Genomic DNA, 25,183 nt, shown 5'->3' on the forward strand with positions numbered 1-25,183 from the left:
TTTTCCCAGGGTGGAAATGGCTGCTACGAGAGGACACAGGTTTAAGGTGCTGGGGGGTAGGTACAGGGGAAATGTTGGGGGTAAGTTTTTCACACAGAGGGTGGTGGGCGAGTGGAATCGGCTGCTGTCAGTGGTGGTGGAGGCAAACTCAATCGGGACTTTTAAGAGACTCCTGGATGAGTACATGGGACTTAATAGGATGGAGGGTTATAGGTAGGCCTAGAAGGTTGGGATATGTTCGGCACAACTTGTGGGGCCAAAGGGCCTGTTTTGTGCTGTAGTTTTTCTATGTTTCTATGTTAATGTTTTTCAAAATCTCCAAAAATCCACTCTTTTTATCTCAACATGTCCTAGAATGTCAACATCCTCCTTTCTACATTCACCATCCACCACATCCTTCTCCTTTGTGAATACTGATGCAAAGTACTCGTTAAGGACCTCACCCACCTAATCTGGCTCCACACATAAATTCCCTCCACTGTCCTTAGCTAGCCTCTTCCTCCTTATATACACATAAAAAGCCTTGGGATTCTCCTTAATCCTGCCTGCCAAGGACATTTCTCCTTTCTATGGCCCTTTTTGCCCTGTTTAAGCTCTTTCCTGCTATCTTTGTATTCCTCAAGAGCCTTATCCGTTTTCAGTTTCCTGAAATTTATGTATGCCTCCATCTTCTTTTTCACTAAGCTCACAATCTCTCGTCATCCAGTGTTCCCGAATCTTGCCATCTTTATCCTTCATTTTTACAGGGACATACTTATAAAGAGGTTTGTCTGAGTGTAGCTGGAGTCTCCAAAATTCCCATCTTTATTCTTACTTCTGTCACTAACCTATCTGAACTTGGTGACTTCTCTACTTTAAGAGGTGCCAACCTTTTAAATACCACCCCATTCTATCATATGCAATACTTCCAGCATCTGCTCATTTGTTATGACAGTGACAGTACCCTCTTCTTTCGTGAACTCAAAGTGTATAGAGCAGAATTGAGAAGCACAAAGAGAGTGCAGCAGAGAAAATAAAGATATTTTTTAAAGACACAATCTACCTGTCAGAAATATTTCTGTTCAGGGCAGTATTGGTAGGAATGACCAACACAGTCCTCATGAAACAAAGTCCCATCTTCACACTGAAGATACTCTCAATCTTGTTGTGTTGCATTCCACCATGCTAAATGGGATAGATTTCAAACAGACTAAAGCAACTTAAAAATTGGGCATCCAAAAGACACTGTGGGCCATCAGAAGCAGCAGAATTGTACACAACCACACTCTGGAAAACAGCTAATGTAACACCACTGTTTAAAAAAGGAGGTAGACAAAAGGCAGGTAACTACAGGCCGGTTAGCTTAACATCCGTAGTTGAGAAAATGCTGGAATCTATCATTACGGAAGAAATAGCAGGACACCTGGAAAAGAATCATTCAATCAAGCAGACGCAGCATGGATTCACGAAGGGAAAGTCATGTTTGACTAATTTACTGGAATTCTTTGAGGATATAACGAGTGCGGTTAACAGAGGGGAACCGGTGGATGTGGTGTATTTAGATTTCCAGAAGGCATTCGGTAAGGTGCCTCACAAAAGGTTGCTGCATAAGATAAAGGTACACGGAGTTGGGGGTAAAGTGTTAGCGTGGATTGAGGATTGGCTATCTAACAGAAAGCAGAGAGTCGGAATAAATGGGTGCTTTTCCGGTTGGCAATCAGTGACTAGTGGCGTGCCGCAGGGATCGGTGCTGGGGCCTCAACTATTTACCATATACATAGACGATCTGGAGGAGGGGACCGAGTGTAGGGTAACAAAGTTTGCGGATGACACAAAGATGAGTGGGAAAGCAAATTGCGTGGAGGACACAGAGAGTCTGCAGAGAGATTTGGATCGGCTAAGTGAGTGGGCAAGGATCTGGCAGATGGAATATAACGTTGGTAAGTGTGAGGTTATCCACTTTGGAAGGAATAATAGTGAAATGGACTATTATTTAAACGGTGAAAAATTACAACATACTACTGTGCAGAGGGTCCTGGGGGTCCTTGTGCATGAATCACAAAAACTCAGTTTGCAGGTGCAGCAGGTAATCAAGAAGGCAAATGGAATGTTGGCCTTTATCGCGAGAGGGATAGAGTATAAAAGCAGGGAGGTCATGTTCCAACTGTACAGGGTACTGGTGAGGCCGCATCTAGAGTACTGTGTACAATTTTGGTCCCCTTATTTAAGAAAGGATATATTAGCTTTGGAGGGGGTACACAGAAGGTTCACCAGGTTGATTCCAGAGATGAGGGGGTTAGCTTATGAGGAGAGATTGAGTAGACTGGGCTTGTACTCATTGGAGTTTAGAAGGTTATGGGGAGATCTTATAGAGACATATAAGATAATGAAGGGGCTAGACAGGGTAGAAGCAGCGAGGTTATTTCCACTTACAATGGAAACAAGAACTAGGGGGCATAGCCTCAAAATACAGGGGAGTCAATTTAGAACAGAGTTGAGGAGGAACTTCTTCTCCCAGAGGGTAGTGAATCTTTGGAATTCTCTGCCCAATGAAGCAGTAGAGGCTACCTCGTTAAATGTGTTTAAGTCACAGATAGATAGATTTCTAACCATTAAGGGAATTAAGGGTTATGGGGAGTGGGCGGGTAAGTGGAACTGAACCCACCATCAGATCAGCCATGATCTTATTGAATGGTGGAGCAGACGTGAGGGGCTAGATGGCCTACTCCTGCTCCTATTTCTTATGTTCTTATGTAACTTTATGGCCCAGCATATCCCCACTCTACAATTACCATCAACCCAGGGATCAACCTTCGTTCAATGAAAGAATGCTGGAGGGCATGCCAGGAGCAGCATCAGGCATACTTAAAAATGAGGTGTCAACCTGGTGAAGCTACAACACAGGACTACTTGCATGCTAAACAGCAGAGGCAACATGTGATAGACAGAGTTAAGTGGTTCCACAACCAATGGATCAGATCTAAACTCTGCACATCTGCCATATCCAGTTGTGAATGGTGGTGAACAATTAAACAATTCACAGAAGAAGGCTCCACAAATATTGTCATCCTCAATGATAGGACAGTTTAGCACATCAGTGCAAAAGATAAGGCTGAAGCGTTTGCAACAATCTTCAGCCAGAAACACGACTGGATGATCTATTGGCCTCTTCTCGAGGTCCCCAGCATCACAGATGTTAGTCTTCAGCCAATTCGATTCATTCCACATGATGTCAAGAAACAGCTGAAGGCACTGGATACTGCAAATACTGACAATATTCTGGCAAAAGTACTGAAGACTGGTGCTCTAGAACTTGCCACGCCCTAGCTAAGCTGTTCCAGTACAGCTACAACACTGGCATCTACCCTGCAATGTGGAAAATTGCCCAGGTATGTCCTGTAGACAAAAACCAGGATAAATCCAACCTAGTCAATTACTGCCTCATCAGCATACTTTCAATCACCAGCAAAGTGATGGAAGGGGTCATCAGCAGTCCTACTGAGCGAGACTTACTCAGCAATTACCTGTTAACTGATGCTCACTTTGGGTTCCGTCAGGGCCACCCAATTCCTGACCTCTTTATAGCAACTAAATTCAAGAGGCAAGATGGGAGTGATTGCCTATGACACCAAGGCAACATTTGATCAAATATGGCATCAATGAACCTAGCATAACTGGAGTCAATGGGAATCAATGGGAAAATGTTCCACTAGCTGAAGTCATATCTCGCACAAAGGAAGATACTTGTGGTTATTGGAGGTCAATCATTTCAGTCCCCGGATATTGCTGCAGGAGTTCCTCAGACTACTGTCTGCACAATGTCCAGCACCATTCACAACTCCTCAGATACTGAAGCAGTGCATGTCCACATACAGCAAGACCTGGAGAACATTAAGGCTTGGGCTGATAACTGGCAAGTAACATTCATGTCACACAAATGCTAGACGATAGCTATCTCCAACAAGAAAGAATCTAAACATCTCCCCTTGACATTCAAAGGCATTACAATTGTTGAATGCCCCACTATCAACATACTAGGAGTGACCATTGACTGGAAATGGAACTGGACTAGCCATGTAGATATCATAAGGGTTATGGTGAGCGGGCGGGTAAGTGGAGCTGAGTCCACAAAAAGATCAGCCATGATCTTATTGAATGGCGGAGCAGGCTCGAGGGGCCAGGTGGCCTACTCCTGATCCTAGTTCTTATGTTCTTATGTTATGTTCTTATAACGACAAGAGAATGTCAGGGGCTGGAAATTCTGTGATGAGTAATTCACCTCCTGACTCCCCAAAGCCTGTCCACCATCTCCAAGGCCCAAGTCAGCAGTGTGATGGAATACTCTCCACTTGCTTGGACAAGTGCAGTTCTAACAGCAGTCAAGAAGCTTGACACCATCCTGCATGAAGAAGCTACATGATTGGCACCCCATTCATCACTTTAAATATTCACTCCCTCTACCATTGACACATAGTGCTGCCACTGTGGATCATCTTCATGGCACTCTGCAACAACTCACCAAGCCTCTTTCAACTGCACCTTCCAAATCCATTATCTCTACCACCTCAAAAGATAAGGGCAGCAGATACATAGCACCATGATCTGCAAGTTCCCCTCAATGCCACACATTACCTTGCTTGGAACTATATTGGTGTTCCTTCATTCCCGCTATGTCAAATTCCCTTCCTGGGTGTACCCACACTACATGGTCTGCAGCTGTTCAAGAAGGCGGCTCACCACTACCTTCTTGATGACATTTAATGATGGGGAATGTGCCTGGCCTTGCCTGTGATGCCCTCTTTCCTTCGACTATTTACCACTGGAACTATACTCCAACAAAGGGAGGAAAAGAAAGACTTGCATTTACACAATACTAGGATATCCCAAATGCTTCAACATTACTGCAGTCCTAGTTACTGTTGGAATCTGGAAATATTTTGGCCAATTTTCACACAGCAAGATCCCACTAATATCAATGAGATGAATAGTCAGATGATCTCTTCAATGAGATTAGTTGAGGAAAACATGTTTATCAGGCTCTCCTCTTAATAATATGCAAGTAAATTTTTCATCCACCCGGACAAGGTAGAAAGGCTTCAGTTTCATATCTTGTTCGTAAGATGGCAACTGGCTCAGTGGCAAAACTCTTATGAAGGAGCTAATTCTGCCACAGAATGTGGACAAGAGAAAAGCCAAGAAAACAAAATGTGTATTTTTCCTACTGTGTTGACTTGCAGCAGAAACATTTCTTACCATCTGAATTCGGTACAAGATACTAATCCCTAAAGTCATAAATGGTTTGGAGAAATCGATGACCTTCTCACGTTCTGCTGTGATGGTTAAGCCTGCTACAGCGAGGTCAGCTTTCTGTAAACACATGACAAGTATAACAGACAAAACAGGACAGTGGTGACTCAACAACACAGAAATACATTTCACCAACAATTGTTATATTTGAAACGTTTTGGCTGGTTAGATTTAACAATTGTCTAATTCCCTCTAATCAGGAAATTCCTACCTGAGTGAAGAAAAATTGGGTTTTGCCTATATTTTTAACCAATGTTTATATGGCAAGACAATCAAAATATTTCAATCCAATCATTCATCAGTGACCATATATAATTAATTAGAAATCAGTCAGCTTAGCCATCATTACATCAATCTCTCATGGTTGGATTTGCAAACTGAAGTGTCACACAATGGAGTTAATTCTAAAGTATAATTGTCTGAGTGTGAATTCGAATTTCAAAGAGTAAGCGAAGCCAGAAAATTGGACTTGGATAGAAAAAGGCTTTGATAATGTGAACAGAGAGTGAGAAGTAGATTAGATGATGATTCAGCTTTAACTCCTGTTTTTGACTTAACAAGGAATATTCGTCGAGTGCCTAAATTCAGTCAAGGAGGAATGAAATGTATTTTATATCATATGAAGTTACTGTGGCCACAAGAAATTTGGACAATCTCATGACAAAGTGTTTTGGTAGGAAAAGGTTTGGAGGCTGATTCAGCCCTTTCGGATGAATAGTTTGCAGATTATGGTTATGGAGATTGGAGAATAGCCAATGTTGTTCCTTTGTTTAAGAAGGGTAGCAAGAATAATCCAGGTAATTGCAGGCCGGTGAGCCTTACATCAGTGGTAGGGAAATTATTGGAGAGCATTCTTCGAGACAGGATTTATTCCCACTTGGAAATAAGTGGACATATTAGTGAGAGGCAACATGGTTTTGTGAAGGGGAGGTCGTGTCTCACGAACTTGATCGAGTTTTTCGAGGAAGTAGCAAAGGTGATTGATGAGGGAAGGGCAGTGGATGTTGTCTATATGGACTTCAGTAAGGCCTTTGACAAGGTCCCTCATGGCAGATTGGTGCAGAAGGTGAAGTCGCATGGGATCAGAGGTGAGCTGGCAAGGTGGATACAAAGCTGGCTCGGTCAAAGAAGGTGTTGTTAAAACTCTTACTCGGTCAAAGAAGACAAGAGGGTAGCAGTGGAAGGGTGCATTTCTGAATGGAGGGCTGTGACAAGTGGTATTCCTCAGGGATCAGTGCTGGGACCTTTGCTGTTTGTAATATATATAAATGATTTGGAGGAAAATGTAACTGGATTGATTAGTAAGTTTGAGGACGACACAAAGGTTAATGGATTTGCGGATAGCGATGAAGACCATCAGAGGATACAGCAGGATATAGATCAGTTGGAGACTTGGGAGGAGAGATGGCAGATGGAGTTTAATCTGGACAAATGTGAGGTAATGCATTTTGGAAGGTCTAATACAGATAGGAAATATACAGTAAATGGTAGAACCCTTAAGAGTATTGATAGGCAAAGGGATCTGGGTGTACAGGTACACAGGTCACTAAAAGTGGCAATGCAGGTGGAGAAGGTAGTCAAGAAGGCATACAGCATGCTTGCCTCCATCGGCCGGGGTACTGAGTTTAAAAATTGGCAAGTCATGTTGCAGCTTTATAGAATCTTAGTTAGGCCGCACTTGGAATATAGTGTTCAATTCTGGTCACCACACTACCAGAAGGATGTGGAGGCTTTGGAAAGAGTACAGAAACGATTTACCAGGATGTTACCTGGTATGGAGGGCATTAGCTGTGAGGAGAGGTTGGAGAAACATGGTTTGTTCTCACTGTAGTGACGGAGGTTGAGGGGAGACCTGATAGAAGTCTACAAGATTATGAGAGGCATGGACAGAGTGGATATTCAGAAGCTTTTTCCCAGGGTGGAAGAGTCATTTACTAGGGGGCACAGGTATAAGGTGCGAGGAGCAAGGTTTAAAGGAGATGTACGAGGCAGATTTTTTACACAGAGAGTAGTGGGTACCTGGAACTCGTTGCCGGGGGAGGTAGTGGAAGCGGATACGGTGGTGACTTTTAAGGGGCGTCTTGACAAGTACATGAATAGGATGGGAATAGAGGAATATGGTCCCTGGAAGATAGGGGGTTTTAGTTAAGTCGGGCAGCATGGTTGGTGCAGCCTTGGACGGCCGAAGGGCCTGTTCCTGTGCTGTAATTTTCTTTGTTCTTTATACAGTTAAGACTATTGTATTGAATGCAAATAAGTTGGCATCAGAAGTTTAATCAACAAATGTTTTGAAACCTGAGGAAGAGAGGAAATGAGACCTCTTTAAAATTTACAAGCAAAAAAGAGATGGTTTGGTCGGCACGGTGGTTAGCACTGCTGCCTCACAGTGCTAGAGACCCAGGTTCAATTCTGGCCTTAAAGAAGAACAAAGAACAAAGAACAGTACAGCACAGGAAACAGGCCCTTCGGCCCTCCAAGCTTGTGCCGCTCATTGGTCCAACTAGACCAATCGTTTGTATCCCCCCATTCCCAGGCTGCTCATGTGACTATCCAGCTAAGTCTTAAACGATGTCAGCGTGTCTGCCTCCACCACCCTACTTGGCAGCGCATTCCAGGCCCCCACCACCCTCTGTGTAAAAAACATCCCTCTAATATCTGAGTTATACTTCGCCCCTCTCACCTTGAGCCCGTGACCCCTCGCGATCGTCGCTTCTGATCTGGGAAAAAGCTTCCCACCGTTCACCCTATCTATCCCCTTCATAATCTTGTACACCTCTATTAGATCTCCCCTTATTCTCCGTCTTTCTAGGGAGAACAACCCCAGTTTACCCAATCTCTCCTCATAGCTAAGACCCTCCATACCAGACAACATCCTGGTAAACCTTCTCTGCACTCTCTCTAACGCCTCCACATCCTTCTGGTAGTGCGGCGACCAGAACTGGACGCAGTACTCCAAATGTGGCCTAACCAATACAGCTGCATCATCAGTCTCCAGCTTTTATACTCTATACCCCGTCCTATGAAGGCAAGCATACCATATGCCTTCTTCACCACCTTCTCCACCTGTGTTGCCACCTTCAAGGATTTGTGGACTTCCACACCTAGGTCCCTCTGTGTTTCTATACTCTTGATGGCTCTGCCATTTATTGTATAACTCCTCCCTACATTATTTCTTCCAAAATGCATCACTTTGCATTTATCCGGATTAAATTCCATCTGCCACCTCTCTGCCCAATTTTCCAGCCTATCTATATCCTGATGTATTGCCCGACAATGCTCTTCGCTATCCGCAAGTCCAGCCATCTTCGTGTCATCCGCAAACTTGCTGATAACACCAATTACTCCTTCTTCCAAATCATTTATATATCTCACAAATAGCAGAGGTGCCAGTACAGAGCCCTGCGGAACAGCACTGGTCACAGACCTCCAGCCGGAAAAAGACCCTTCGACCGCCACCCTCTGAATCCTATGGCCTAGCCAGTTCTCCACCCATCTAGCCACTTCTCCTTGTATCCCATGAGCCTGAACCTTCTTAACCAACCAGCCATGAGGGACTTTGTCAAATGCCTTACTGAAATCCATATAGACGACATCCACGGCCCTTCCTTCGTCAACCGTTTTTGTCACTTCTTCAAAAAACTCCACCAAATTTGTAAGGCACGACCTCCCTCTTACAAAACCATGCTGTCTGTCACTAATGAGATTGTTCCGTTCTAAATGCACATACATCCTGTCTCTAAGAATCCTCTCCAACAACTTCCCTACCACGGACGTCAAGCTCACCGGCCTATAATTACCCGGGTTATCCCTGCTACCCTTCTTAAACAACGGGACCACATTCGCTATCCTCCAATCCTCAGGGACCTCACCTGTGTCCAAAGAAGCGACAAAGATTTCCGTCAGAGGCCCAGCAATTTCATCTCTCGTCTCCCTGAGCAGTCTAGGATAGATGCCATCCGGCCCTGGGGCTTTGTCAGTTTTAATGTTCCCTAAAAAACCTAACACCTCCTCCCCTGTAACGGAGATTTTCTCTAACGGGTCAACACCTCCCTCCGAGACACTCCCGGTTAACACGTCTCTCTCCTTCGTGAATACCGATGCAAAGTATTCATTTAGGATCTCCCCTATTCCCTTGGGTTCTAAGCATAATTCCCCTCCTTTGTCCCTGAGAGGTCCGATTTTCTCCCTGACAACTCTTTTGTTCCTAACGTATGAATAGAATGCCTTAGGATTCTCCTTAATCCTGCCTGCCAAGAACATCTCGTGACCTCTTCTTGCCCTTCTAACTCCCCATTTGAGTTCTTTCCTACTCTCTCTGTATTCCTCCAGAACTCCATCTGTTTTCTGTTGCCTGGACTTAACGTGCGCCTCCCTTTTCATTTTAACCAGATCCTCAATTTCCCTGGTTATCCACGGCTCTCGAATCCTACCTTTCCTATCTTTCCTTTTTACAGGCACATGCCTTTCCTGCAGCCTTATCAATTGTTCCTTAAAAGACTTCCACATGCCAGACACGGACTTACCCTCAAACATCCTCTCCCAATCAACATCCACCAATTCCTGCCTAATCCGGCTATAGTTAGCCTTCCCCCGATTTAGCACCCTGCCCATAGGACAGCGCTCATCCTTGTCCATTACTATCCTAAAGTTAACAGAGTTGTGGTCACTATTTGCCACATGTTCCCCTACCGAAACTTTGACGACCTGACCGGGCTCATTTCCCAGAACTAGGTCCAGTATAGCCCCCTCTCTAGTCGGGCTACCTACATACTGTTCCAAAGAACCTTCCAGTATGCATTTTACAAATTCCTCCCCGTCCGGAACCCCAGCTCTAAGCACTTTCCAGTCTATACCAGGGAAATTAAAGTCCCCCACTACAACAACCCTATTTTTTCTGCACCTATCCAGAATCTCCTGACATATCCTTTCCTCCACTTCCCGTGGGCTGTTGGGTGGTCTGTAGTGCACCCCCAGCATAGTGACTGCACCCTTCCTGTTTCTGAGTTCCACCCACAGTGACTCAGTACATGACCCCTCTAAGTTGTCTACCCTCTGCACCGCGGTAATATGCTCCCTAACTAATATCGCTACTCCCGCACCTTTTTTAGCCCCTCCTCTGTCTCGCCTAAAACACTTATGCCCCGGAATATTCAGCTGCCAGTCCTGTCCTTTTAACCAAGTCTCCGTCATCGCAACCACATCCAAATTCCGCGTAAGCATTAAGGCCCTAAGTTCGTCTGTCTTACCCGTTACGCTCCTCGCATTGAAGCAGATGCACTCCAGACCTCCAGGCCCACTCAGGTCATCCTCCTCCAGAGTGCTCCTCTTCTGAGCTAGCCTTGCCCTGGCCCCCAGCTCAACCCCAGCCTCAGTAGTTACTGACCTACTGTTTTGTTCCCCACCCCCCTGCCACACTAGTTTAAATCCTGCCAAAACACTCTCGCAAAACTCCCAGCCAGGATATTTGCTCCCTTCCAGTTAAGGTGTAACCCATCCTTTCTGTACAGTTGCCATCCTGACTTGAAGACTTCCCAGTTATCTATGAATTTAAAACCCTCCCTCTTGCACCAGTCCTTTAGCCATGCGTTCAATTGTAGAATCTCCCTGTTCCTAGCCTCACTTGCACTAGACACCGGGAACAGTCCAGAGATTGCTACCCTGGAGGCCTTGGGTGACTGTGTGGAGTTTGCATGTTCTCCCCGTGTCTGCGTGTGTTTCTTCCGGATGCTCTGGTTTCCTCCCACAGTCCAAGGATGTGCACATTAGGTGGATTGGCCATGCTTAGTTGCCCCTTAGTGTCCCAAGATGTGCAGGTTAAGGGGATTAGTGGGGTAAATATGTGGAGTTACGTGTATGGGGTCTAAGTGGCATGCTCTGTCGGAGAGTCGGTGCAGACTTGATGGGCTGAATGGCCTCCTTCTGCACTCTTGGGATTCTATGATGAAATTGAATCAAGATTTTGAAAACCTTAATTAAGGAATTTAAACTTAGCATTCCTCCTGGAATCAAACTTATCTGGCACACCATAAAATTTCTAATCTAAGGGAAGCTGATATCTGTGACTTCGAGTCATATAGTCATAGAGGTTTACAGCATGGAAACAGGCCCTTCGGCCCAACTTGTCCATGCCGCCCTTTTTTTTAAAAACCCCTAAACTAATCCCAATTGCCCGTATTTGGCCCATATCCCTCTATACCCATCATACCCATGTAACTAGCTCAACGCTTTATAAAAGACAAAATTGTACCCGCCTCTACTACTACCTCTGGCAGCTTGTTCCAGACACTCATCACCCTCTGTGTGAAAAAATTGCCCCTCTGGACACTTTTGTATTTCTCCCCTCTCACCTTAAACCTATGCCCTCTAGTTTTAGACTCCCCTACCTTTGGGAAAAGATATTGACTATCTAGCTGATCTGTGCCCCTCATTATTTTATAGACCTCTATAAGATCACCCCTCAGCCTCCTACGCTCCAGAGAAAAACGTATCAGTCTATCCAGCCTCTCCTTATAACTCAATCCATCAAGTCCCGGTAGCATCCTAGTAAATCTTTTCTGCACTCTTTATAGTTTAATAATATCCTTTCTATAATAGGGTGACCAGAATTGCACACAGTATTCCAAGTGTGGCCTTACCAATGTCTTGTACAACTCCAACAAGACATTCCAACTCCTATATTCAATGTTCTGACTGATGAAACCAAGCATGCCGAATGCCTTCTTCAACACTCTGTCCATCTGTGACTCCACTTTCAAGGAGCTATGAACATGTACCCCTAGATCTCTTTGTTCTGTAACTCTCCCCAATGCCCTACCATTAACTGAGTAAGTCCTGCCCTGGTTCAATCTCCCAAAATGCATCACCTCCCATTTGTCTAAATTAAACTCCATCTGCCATTTGTCAGCCCACTGGCCCAATTGATTAAGATCCCGTTGCAATTGGAGATAACTCTCTTCACTGTCCACTATGCCACCAATCTTAGTGTCATCTGGAAACTTACTAACCATGCCTCCTATATTCTCATCCAAATCATTTATATAAATGACAAATAACAGAGGACCCAGCACTGATCCCTGAGACGCGCCGCTGGTCACAGTCCTCCCTCTACAACCACCCTCTGGCTTCTGTCAAGAAGTCAATTTTGTATCCATTTAGATACCTCACCCTGGATCCCGCACTTAACGCACAAAGACCTAGGTGACAGTAAACCAGTATTTCCAAATCCACAAAGGAGCTGGAGAGTAGCAAAGTGATAATGAACAGAACACTTAATACAATGAGTGGAATGATAGAAATGAAAAGAGAAATGCTCCTTAAAGTAATAAAAGAGAGTATAGAGGATAGAAATTATTCAAAGGGACTAATGTGTTTTTATTCTCACAAGACAAAGCCTGTAAAGGCAAAGTGCTTGAAGTTAAAATTAAAAACAGTAGCTTTTGTGACTGTCGAGTATTTCGCTAGAGATCGCTGTACCAGAAGAGTGACCAATGAATCCCGTCTAATGCATTTACTGCGGGTGTGAATTACAGCATAAAGGATCATGAGGGTTTTATATTTGAGGGTGAAGTCGTTCAATAATGGATGCAGAAAGGTTGTCATCTTTAGAGATATGAGGTCAGATGAAAGTTGATGTCAGTAAAAGGCATGATTTTATTTCCAGAGAATTTGCAGAGTAATATAAGGCATTAATGGAATTTATGTGTCTGTTCCCTTGTATAGAGTGACTGTGTTTTATCAATGGGTTCATTGTTCCTCGAGTTGTGGCCGTATTACCTAATGATAGTGTTGATTTCATACTAGGAAATGACTTTGCATGGATAAGATAAAGAACAAAGAAAATTACAGCTCAGAACAGGCCCTTTGGCCCTCCAAGCCTGCACTGATCTTGCTGCCTTACTGAACTAAAACCCCCTACCCTTCTGGGGACCATATCCCTCTATTCCCATCCTATTTATGTATTTATCAAGACAGCCTTTAAAAGTCACTATCGTATCTGCTTCCACTACCTCCCCCGGCAGCGAGTTCTAGGCATCCACCACCCTCTGTGTAAAAAACTTGCCTCATATATCTCCTTTAAACCTTGCCCCTCGCACCTTAAACCCATGCCCCCTAGTAATTGACTCTTCCACCCTGGGAAAACGTTTCTGACTATCCACTCTGTCCATGCCCCGCATAATCTTGTAGACTTCTACCAGGTTGCCCCTCAACCTCTGTCGTTCCAGTGAGAACAAACCAAGTTTCTTCAACCTCTCCTCGTAGCTAATGCCCTCTATACCAGGCAACATCCTAGTAAATCTTTTCTGTACCCTCTCCAAAGCCTTCACATCCTTCTGGTAGTGTGGTGACCAGAATTGAACACTATATTCCAAGTGCAACTTTACTAAGACTCTATAAAGCTGCAACATGACTTGCCAATTTTTAAACTCAGTGCCCCTGCCAATGAAGGCAAGCATGCCGTATGCCTTCTTGATTACCTTCTCCATCTGCATTGCCACCTTCAGTGACCCGTGTACCTGTACACCCAGATCCCCTTGCCTATCAATACTCTTAAGGGTTCTGCCATTTACTGTATATTTCCTATCTGTATTAGATCTTCCAAAATGCATTACCTCACATTTGACCGGATTAAACTCCATCTGCCATCTCTCCTCCCAAGTCTCCAACTGATCTATATCCTGCTGTATCCTTTGATGGTCCTCATCACTATCCGCAAATCCACCAACCTTTGTATCATCCGCAAACTTACTAATCAAACCAGTTACATTCTCCTCCAAATCATTTATATATATATTACAAACAGCAAAGGTCCCAACACTGATCCCTGAGGAATGCCACTTGTCACAGCCCTCCATTCAGAAATGCACCCTTCCACTGCTACACTCTGTCTTCTATGGCCGAGCCAGTTCTATATCCACCTTGCCGGCTCACTTCTGATCCCATGCGACTTCACCATCTGCACCAGTCTGCCATGAGGGACCTTCTCAAAGTCCACGTAGACAACATCCACTGCCCTAACCTCATCAATCATCTTCGTCACTTCCTCGAAAAACTCGATCAAGTTAGTGAGACGCGATCTCCCCTTCACAAAACCATGTTGCCTCTCACTAATACGTCCACTCATTTCCAAGTGGGAGTAAATCCTGTTTCGAAGAATCCTCTCCAACAACATCCCTACCACTGGCGTAAGGCTCACTGGCCTGTAATTACCTGGATTATTCTTGCTATCCTTCTTAAACAAAGGTACAACATTGGCTATTCTCCAATCCTTTTGGACCTCCCCTGTCGCCAGTGAGGATCCAAAGATTTCTCTCAAGGCACCAGCAATTTCCTTCCTTGCCTCTATCAGTATTCTGGGGTATATCCCATCAGGCTCTGGGGACTTGTCTACCTTAATGTTTCTCAAGAACCCAGAAACCACCACCTTTTTGATCTCAACATGACTCAAACTATCTACACACCCTTCCCCAAATTCATCATCCACCAAGTCCTTCTCTTTGGTGAATACTGGCGCAAAGTACTCATTTAATACCTTGCCCATTTCCTCTGGCTGCACGCATAGATTCCCTCCCCTGTCCTTGAGTGGCCCAACCCTGGCTACCCTCTTGCCTTTTATATATGTATAAAAAGCCTCGGAATTTTCCTTAATCCTGCTCGCCAATGATTTTTTGTGATCCCTTTTAACCCTCCTTACTCCTTGCTTAAGTTTCTTTCTACTTTCCTTGTATTCCATACTTGCTTCGTGTGTTCCCAACCTCCTAGCCTTGACAAATGCTTCCTTTTTCTCTGACTTGGCTCACAATATCTCTCATTATCCAAGGTTCCCAAAACTTGCCATACTTATCCTTCATCCTTACAGGAATGTGCCGGTCTTGAATCCCTATCAACTTACACTTGAAAGCCTCTGACATGCCAGATGTTGATTTGCCCTCAAACATCTGCCCCCAATCTACATTCTTCAGTACCTGCCTAATGTTGGTGTAATTAGCCTTCCCCCAATTTAGCACCTTAATTTGAGGACTACACTTATCTTTATCCATCAGTACCTTGAAGCTTACTGAATTGTGGTCACTGTTCCTGAACTGCTCCCCTACTGAAACGTTGACCACCTGGCCGGGCTCATTCCCCAATTCCAGGTCCAGTATGGTCCCTTCCCTAGTTGGACTATCTACATACTGTTTCAAGAAGCCCTCCCAAATGCTCCTTACAAACTCTGCCTCATCCACGCCCCTAGCACTAAGTGAGTCCCAGTCAATGTCGGGGAAGTTAAAATCTCCCACTACAACAACCCTGTTGCCAAAATCTGCCTACATATCTGTTCTTCTATCTCCTGCTGTTGCCATGTCCTGCGATGGGAGGCAAGAATTGACAACGTACTCAAAGAAACGGGGACTATTTCTCATCCTTCTTGGAAAGAACTGTTTCAGTTAAAATAAATGTCCAGAGAGTCTAAGTTCAAATGTCTAACATGGAAAAAACTGCAACATTGGCCACAGAGAATATAAGTCAGATGTAAACTAACTGATTCTATCTCCTTTGAACTTGCCTGCAAATCCTAAATCGCAAGTGTCAAAACAGTACTGGAATTCCAGGTTAATGAACAAAGAGAGTCAGTGCGGTAAATGAAGATATTTTGAATATCACATATGTGTTATTTTTGGAACACAATGGCATATTAAAGTTTTGGAAAAGGAACTGAAACTTCAGAAACAAAATTATAATCCTTTAAAATGGAATAGACCATGCTGTAGCTGATATATTCTCTTCAACCTGTGTATTAAAGAATCTACAGCCATAAGAACAAAGATCAAAAAGTAAAATCTGAATAGGGTGATTGAAAGACTGAATTGAAAAGTCAACACTCTGATGAGAATATGAAGTCTGATTTCATAGAAGAACTACCGGAAATATTGAATCCAGAAGATGAAAAGCATTCTGATAGAGAATTTTCCTAAGTTTACAATATACACCTGTGGCTATTTAAAAACTGGAGGATGATTCCCAGAATCAACTGCACCATCTACATCAAGGACATGGAATCAAAATTTAATTGCCATGAGGAGCTTCTAGCAATGAAATCACTTCCCTGTCATTTGAAAGGATTTATTTAGACTTTCAGAAGCTTTTCACAAGGTCTCACATAGTAGATTACTATGTAAAGTTAAAGTGCATGGGGATGCAGGTAATGTCTTGAGGTGGATAGAAAGCTGGTTGGCAGACAGGAAGCAAAGAGTTGGAAGTCTTTTTCCAATTGGCAAGCAGTGACTAGTGGGGTACTGCAGGGACCTGTGAGAGGACCCAACTACTCACATTATATATTAATGATTTGGATAAGGGAATTAAATGTATTATCTCCATATTTGCTTGGGAGGGTGAGCTGTGAGGAAGATGCAGAGATGCTTCAGCATGATTTGGACAGGCTGAGTGTGTGGGCATAATGTGGAGATGCCGGCGTTGGACTGGGATAAACACAGTAAGAAGTCTCACAACACCAGGTTAAAGTCCAACAGGTTTATTTGGTAGCACAAGCCACTAGCTTTCGGAGCACTGCCCCTTCATCAGGTGAGTGGGATTTCAGTTCACAAACAGGGCATATAAAGACACAAACTCAATTTACAAAATAATGGTTGGAGTGCGAGTCTTTACAGGTAATCAAATCTTAAAGGTACAGACAATGTGAGTGGAGAGAGGGTTAAGCACAGGTTAAAGAGATGTATATTGTCTCCAGCCAGGACAGTTAATGAGATTTTGCAAGCCCAGGCAAGTCGTGGGGGTTACAGATAGTGTGACATAAACCCAAGATCCCGGTTGAGGCCGTCCTCATGTGTGCGGAACTTGGCTATCAGTCTCTGCTCAGCGACTCTGCGTTGTCGTGTGTCATGAAGGCCGCCTTGGAGAACACTTACCCGATGATCAGAGGCCAAATGCCCGTGACCGCTGAAGTGTTCCCCAACAGGAAGAGAACACTCTTACCTGGTGATGTGTGGGCATATGCATGGCAGATGCAGTATAATGTGGATAAATGTGAGGTTATCCACTTCAGTAGCAAAAATAGTAAGGCAGATTATTATTTGAATGGGTGTGAATTGAGAGAGGTGGATACTCAGCGAGACCTTGATGTCCTTGTGCATCAGTCGTTGAACATCCTCTTTGACCCAGGTGAAGTTCCAGAGGACTGGAGAATAGCCAAAGTTGTTCTCTTGTTTAAGAAAGGAAGCAGGGATAATCCAGGAAATTAAAGGCCAGTGAGCCTGATGCAGCTTTTGGAGAAGATACTGAGGGACAGACGGCATGGTTTTGTACGGGGAAGGTCATGTCTCACCAACTTGATTAAGTTTTTTGAAGAGGTGACAAAGATAATTGATGAGGAAAGGGCTGTGGATGTAGTTTATATGGACTTTAGTAAGGCGTTTGACAAATTCCCACATGGCAAACTGATACAAAAACTAAAGTCACATGGGATTCAGGGTGGGCTGGCTAGATGGATACAGAACTGGCTTGGTCATAGAAGACAGAGAACAGTGGTGGAAGGGTGTTTTTTTAGAATGGAGATCTGTAGTTAGGGATGTTCCACAGGGATTAGTGCTGGGACCTCTGTTGTCTGTAGTATATATAAATGATCTGGAGGAAAATGTAGGTGGTCTGATTAGTAAGTTTGTGGATGACACAAAGATTGGTGGAGTTGCTGATAATGCCGGGGATTGTCAGAGGATACAACAGGGTATACATAGATTGGAGACTTGGGCACAGAAATGGCAGATGGAGTGTAATCTGGACAAATGCGAGGTAATGCATTTTGGAGGATCAAATTTAGGTATGAATTATACTGTAAATGGCAGAACCCTTAGGAAAATTAACATACAGAAAGATCTAGATGTGCAGGTCCACAGTTCCCTAGAAGTGGCAACACGGGTGGCCAAGGTGATTAAGAAGGCATAAGGCATGCTTGCCTTCATTGGCCAGGGTATTGAGCACAAATTGGTGAGGCCACATCTGGAGTATTGTGTGCAGTTTTGGTGTCCTTATCTGAGGAAGAATGTTCTTGCTGTTGAGGGACTGCAACAAAGGTTTACCAGGCTGATTCCTGGGATGGCAGGACTGTTGTATGAGGAAAGTCTAAGTCGGTTAGGCTTGTGTTCATTGGAGTTCAGAAGAGTGAGGGGGCAATCTCAAAGAAACTTATAAAATTCTAAGAGGATTAGACAGGGCGGCTTCCAGAAAGAATGCTCCCAATAGTGGGGGAGTTCTAAACTAGGGGTCATAGTTTGAGGATAAGGGGTAAACCTTTTAGGACTGGGATGAGGAGAAATTTCTTCACCCAGAGGGTGGTGAATGTGTGGAATTCACTCCCACAGAATGTAGTTGAGGTCAAAACGTGTCTGATTTCAACAAGGAACTAGATATAGCTCTTAGGGCGAAAGGGATCAAGGGATATGGGAGGAAGGGGGGGATTAGGAATTTGAATTCGATGATCAGCTATGATCAAAATGAATGGCGGAGCAGGCTCAAAGGGCTGAATGGCCTCTTCCTGCTTCAATTTCATGACATATGTATGTCACCGAGTCAAATTCGCACTGTGTCTGTGGTTGGAGAGTTTAGGGTCTCCTTCCTCCCCGGTGCCATACATTAGTGTCTATCTGGACAGCTCCGTGCTGTGCAGCCATCACAACAAAGGTTCGAAGTTTAACCAGCGGTAAGGTTCGAGGTGGGATCAGGGTGGAGGAAGTATGTGGCATAATAAAGGCAAGGGTGACAATGTGGAAGAAGGGCTGTGCAAAGAGCGGGGAAGTTGATGGTGAAGTGTGAGGGCTCACTATGGCACAGAGGGGCAAGGAGATGCATGAGGAAGATGAGCAATGTGGTTGATTCCTAATTACCTCCTGAAATGGCCTGGCAAGCTACTCAGATCAAAAATGGTGGCCTTGCCATTGATGAGCACATGCCACAAAAAATTAAGTGAAAACATAAGTAGTGAACTGTGTAAGAACTGTAGAGTGGTAATATTAAATCTTTAATCACCCATACATCAATTGGGATAATATGAAAGTAAAAGAATAGGAGGAAGAGGAATTTCTGAAATGTGCACAGGTGAACTTCCTTGGTCAATATGTTCTCAGTCCAACTAAGAAGGAGGCATTGCTAGAATGTATTGGGGAGTGAGATAAGTCAAGTGGACCAAAGTGGCTATTTGGTTTGAGTTGATTTGGTTTATTTTTGTCACATGTATTAGTATACAGTGAGAACTAGGGTGTCGAGAAAGATCTACTTAATATAAGGTAGGTCCATTCAAAAGTCTGATGGCAGCAGGAAGAAGCTGTTCTTGAATCGGTTGGTATGTGTCCTCAGACTTTTATATTTTTTTCCTGACGGAAGAAGGTGGAAGCGAGTATGCCCGGGATGCAGGGGTCCTTGATTATGCTGGGTGCTTTTCCGAGGCAGTGGGAAATGTAGACAGAGTCAATGGATGGGAGACTGGCTTGTGTGATCTACAGGGCTTCATTCATGATTTATATCACCCTTTATAGTTTTTTGCAGCCTTGGACAGAGCAGGAACCATACCAAGCCGTGATACAACCAGAAAGGATGCTTTCTATGGTGCACCTGTAAATGTTAGTGAGAGTCGTAGCGGATATGCCAAATTTCCTTAGCCTCCTGAGAAAGTAGAGGCATTGGTGGGCTTTCTTAACTATAGCGTTGGTATGGCAGGACCAGGACAGGTTATTGGTGATCTGGACGCCGAAAAACATGAAGCTCTTGACCATTTCCACTTCATCCCCAGTGACGTGGACAGAGGCATGTCCTCCACTATGCTTCCTGAAGTCAATAACTCTTCTTCATTGAGGGCGAGATTATTGTCATCGCACCAGTTCACCAGATTCTCTATATCTTTTCTGTACTCTGTCTCATCACTGTTTGAGATCCAAAGCACTATGGTGGTGTCATCAGCAAACTTGAAAATCAAGTTGGAGGGGAATTTGGCCACACAGTCAGAGCTGTATAAGGAGTATAGTTAGGGGCTGAGGATGTAGCCTTGTGGGGCACCAGTGTTGAGGATGATTGTGGAGGAGGTGTTGTTGCCTATCCTTACTGATTGCAGTCTGTGGGTTAGGAATTCTAGGATCCAGTTGCAGAGGGAGGAGCCGAGGCCCAGGCCACTGAGTTTGGAGTTAGGGTTAGGGTTAGGGTTAGAGTTTCATGGGAATAATGGTGTTGAAGGCTGAGCTGTCGTCGATAAATAGGAGTCTGACATTGGTGTCTTTGTTATCGAGGTGTTCCAGGGTTGAGTGCAGGGCCAGGGAGATGGCGTCTGCTGTGGACCTATTGTAGCAATAAGCGAATTGTCGTGGGTCCAGGCAATCTGGGAGGCTGAAATTGATCCATGTTATGATTAACATTTTGAAGCACTTCAAACTGATGGATGTCAGAGCCACTGGATGGTAGTCATTAGGGCACACTGCCTGGCTTTTCTTTGGTACCAGGATGATGGTTGGGGTGTGGTAGGGTGTGGCGGGACAATTGGTTAAGATAAGGATTGGATTAACTAAGGATTAGAGCAAGAAACAATATGATTTAGAACTTCTAAACTGGAAATGAGCTAACTTTGATGATATGAGAGGAAGCCAGTGTGTTGTTCCCAGTGTAGGATGTGGGAGGTCCTGGAGGCACCTGGCCTCCCGGACATCCACATCTGTGAGGGGTGTGTCGAGCTGCGGTTCCTGAGGGACCATGTTGGGGAGCTGGAACTGCAGCTCGAGATCTGAGGCTGTTAAGGGAGAATGAGGAGGTGATAGACAAGAGCTATCATCAGGTGGTCACACCAGGGCCACGGGTGGAGGCCAAGTGGGTGACGGCCAGGAAGGGTAAAGCTCGGGTGATTGAGAGCACCCCGGTGGATGTGCCCCTACACAACAAGTACTCCTGCCTGAGTACTGCTGGGGGGGACAGCCCGCCTGGGGGAAGCAGCAGTGGCCGTGTCTCCGGAGTGGAGTCCGGCCCTGTAACTCAGAGGGCTAAGGAAAAGAGGAGGAAGGTAGTGTTAATCGGGGACTCGACAGTAAGGGGGTCGGACAGGCATTTTTGCGGAGGCAGGCGGGAGTCTCGGATGGTGGTCTGCCTCCCTGGGGCCGGGATCCAGGTTGTCGCTGGTCGAGTCCCAGAAATCCTGAGGTGGGAGGGAGAGGAGCCAGATTTAGCAGTACATATTTGTACCGCTGATGTGGGAAGGAAGGGGGAAGGGGTCATGAAAAGAGAGTATAGGGAATTAGGGAGACAGCTGAGAAGGAGGAAAGCAAAGGTAGTAATCTCAGGATTGCTGCCTGTGCCACGGGAAAGTGAGAGCAGGAATGGAGTGAGGTGGAGGATGAATGTGTGGCTGAGGGACTGGTGCAGGGGGCAGGGATTCAGGTTCCTGGACTATTGGGACCTCTTTAGGGGCAGGTGTGACCTCTACACAAAAAACGGGTGGCACTTGAATCCCAGGGAGACCAATATCCTGGTGGGAAGGTTGGCTAAGGCTATTGGGGAGAGTTTAAACTAGATAGGTTGGGGAGAGGGGATCGAGACGAGGTGACTGGGAGCGAGGAAGTTAGTTTGCAGACAGAGAAGGATTATAGACAGTGCAAGAGGGAGGATGGACGGGGGATAGAGAAGGGGAGAGCTCAGACCAAAGGATTGAGATGTGTTTACTTTAATGCCAGGAGTATAGTGAATAAAGGGGATGAGCTCAGAGTGTGGATTGATGCCTGGAAGTGTGATGTGGTGGCCATTACGGAGACTTGGATGTCTCAGGGACAGGACTGGATACTCCAGGTGCCGGGATTCAGATTTTCAGGAAGGACAGGGAGGGAGGCAAGAGAGGGGGTGGAGTGGCACTGCCGATCAGGGATAGTGTCACAGCTGTAGAGAAGGTGTATGCTGTGGACGGATTGTCCACAGAGTCTCTGTGGGTGGAAGTTCGGAGTGGGAAGGGGTCGATCACTTTGCTGGGAGTTTTCTATAGGCCACCCAATAGTAACAGGAAGGTGGAGGAGCAGATAGGGAAACAGATCCTGGAGAGATGCAGTAATAGCAGAGTTGTTGTGATGGGAGACTTTAATTTCCCGAACATAGATTGGAATATCCCGAGGGTAAGGGGATTGGATGGGGAGGAGTTCGTTAGGTGTGTTCAGGAGGGTTTCCTGACACAGCATGTGGACAAGCCTACAAGAGGAGAGGCTGTACTTGATCTGATACTGACCAATGAACCTGGACAGGTGTCAGATCTCTCAGTGGAAGAGCATCTTGGGGATAGCGATCATAACTCTATCTCCTTTATGCTTGCATTGGAAAAAGAGAGGATCAGGCAAGCTAGGAAAGCGTTTATATGGAGTAAGGGGAAATATGAAGACATAAGGCAGCAAATTAGAGGAGTAAATTGGAAGGAGGTATTCTCGGGGAAATGTACTGATGAGAGGTGGCAGTTTTTCAAGGAATGTCTGTCTAGAGTTCGACAGGACAACGTTCCGAGCAGACAGGGAGGTGTTGGTAGGTTAAAGGAACTGTGGTGCACGAAAGCTGTGTGGGACCTCGTCGAGAAGAAACGGAAAGCATACAAAAGGTTCAGAGAGCTTGGCGAAGATAGGGATCTAGATGAGTATACAGCTTGTAGGAAGGGACTAAAGAAGGAAATTAGGAGAGCCAGGGGTCAGGAAAAGGCCTTGGCAGGTAGGATTAAGGAAAACCCGAAGGCGTTCTATCAATATGTGAAAAGTAAAAGGATGAGATGTGAAGGAATAGGCCCTATAAAAGGTGAAGGCGGGAAAGTCTGTATGGAACCAGTAGAAATGGCAGAGGTGCTTAATGAGTATTTCGCCTCGGTTTTCACAGAGGAGAAGGACCTGGGTGGATGTACTGCGGGCTTGCGGTGGACTGAAAAGATTGAGTATGTGGACTTTAAGAAAGAGGTTGTGCTGGAATCTTTGAATGGCATCAAGATAGATAAGTCGCCGGGTCCGGATGGGATGTACCCCAGGTTACTGTGGGAGGCGAAGGAAGAGATTGCAGAGCCTCTGGCGATGATCTTTGCGTCGTCGATGGAGACGGAAGAGGCTGGAGGATTGCGGATGTGGTTCCTATTTTCAAGAAGGGGAATAGGGATAGCCCAGGAAATTACCGACCAGTGAGTCTAACCTCAGTCGTTGGTAAACTGATGGAGAAGATCCTGAGGGACAAGATTTATGAGCATTTAAAGAGGTTTAGTATGCTCAAGAATACTCAACATGGCTTTGTCAAAAGCAGATCGTGCCTTACGAGCCTGGTGGAGTTCTTTGAAAATGTGACTAAACACATTGACGAAGGGAAAGCGGTAGATGTGGTTTATATGGATTTTAGCAAGGTGTTTGATAAGGTCCCCCATGCAAGGCTTCTAGAAAAAGTGAGAGGGCATGGGATCCAAGGTGCTGCTGCCCTGTGGATCCAGAACTGGCTTGCCCAAAGGAGGCAGAGAGTGTGTATAGATGGGTCTTTTTCTAAATGGAGGTCGGTCACCAGTGGTGTGCCCCAGGGATCTGTTCTGGGACCCTTGCTGTTTGTCATTTTCATAAATGACCTGGATGAGGAAGTGGAGGGATGGGTTGGTAAGTTTGCCGATGACACAAAGGTTGGTGGGGTTGTGGATAGTCTGGAGGGATGTCAGAAGTTACAGAGGGATATAGATAGGATGCAAGACTGGGCGGAGAAGTGGCAGATGGACTTCAACCCAGATAAATGCATAGTGGTCCATTTTGGCAGGTCAAATGGGAGTACAATATTAAGGGAAAGACTCTTAGTACTGTAGAAGATCAGAAGGACCTTGGGGTCCGGGTCCATAGGACTCTAAAATCGGCCCCGCAGGTGGAGGAGGTGGTTAAGAAGGCATATGGTGTGCTGGCCTTTATCAATCGAGGGATTGAGTTTAGGAGTCCGGGGATAATGATGCAGCTCATTGTTCCACAGGACCAGGCTGAGGAGAAGGCAGTTGGTTTGTTCACTACATTTATTTATTTATTTTAAGTTAAATTTGTGTAAAAAATCGGAGGTTTTTTTTAAAACAGGAAGTGGGCCCAGCAGGAGTCTGGGAAGGTTTTTGGAGGGTTTAAAAGTGCGCCGCACTTTTGAGCGGGCAGCGTCGTTAGCGGGCAGCAGAGTGAGCAGGAGGCAGAGTGAATGCAGTAGGGCTTTGGCTCACAGGGCTTGGGCAGAAGGGGTGAGTTAATTCATTTTTTGCTGTTTCTACCTGGTACTGGCAGGGTATCTAGAGGGGATGGGTGTGAAGGCAGTGCAATGTTCCTCTTGCACTATGTTCGAGGTGAGGGACGACGTCAGTGTCCCTGCTGATTATACCTGTGAGAAGTGCATCCATCTGCAGCTCCTCCAAAACCGTGTAAGGGAACTGGAGCTGGAGTTGGAGGAACTTAGGATCATTAGGGATGCAGAGATGGCCATAGACAGAAGCTTCAGGGATACAGTTACTCCGAGGAATGAAAATAGATGGGTGACGGTGAGAGGGGCTGGGAAGAAGCAGTCGGTGCAGGGATCCCCTGTGGTCGTTCCCCTTAGCAATAAGTATTCCGCTTTGGATACGGTTGAGGGGGACGACATACCAGTGGTGAGCCGCAGTGAGAGGATCTCCGGCACTGAGTCCGTCCCTGTGGCTCAGGAGGGTAAGGAGGAGAGCGGGAGGGCAATAGTTATTGGGGACTCGTTAGTTAGAGGGATAGATAGGAGGTTCTGTGGCAGCAAAAGAGACTCGAGGATGGTTTGTTGCCTAGCGGATGCCAGGGTCCGTGACGTCTCGGACCGTGTTTTCCGGATTCTTAAGGGGGAGGGGAAACAGTCACAAGTCGTGGTACACATTGGTACCAACGACATAGGTAAGAGAAGG

General features: G+C 45.3%; 1 protein-coding gene across 1 annotated transcript in view; it reads right to left on the reverse strand.

Moving 5' to 3' along the window:
• The window catches only part of LOC144480013 (glutamate receptor ionotropic, kainate 4-like), a 289,723-nt gene that overhangs the window by 95,160 nt on the left and 169,380 nt on the right, over positions 1-25,183 (reverse strand). The window contains exon 12 of the mRNA XM_078199163.1: positions 5,233-5,346. Coding sequence (XP_078055289.1) covers positions 5,233-5,346 — 114 coding nt within the window. The remainder of the gene's footprint in view (positions 1-5,232; positions 5,347-25,183) is intronic.

This window comes from Mustelus asterias, chromosome 27 (genome assembly GCF_964213995.1).
Source record: "Mustelus asterias chromosome 27, sMusAst1.hap1.1, whole genome shotgun sequence".
NCBI lineage: Eukaryota > Metazoa > Chordata > Chondrichthyes > Carcharhiniformes > Triakidae > Mustelus > Mustelus asterias.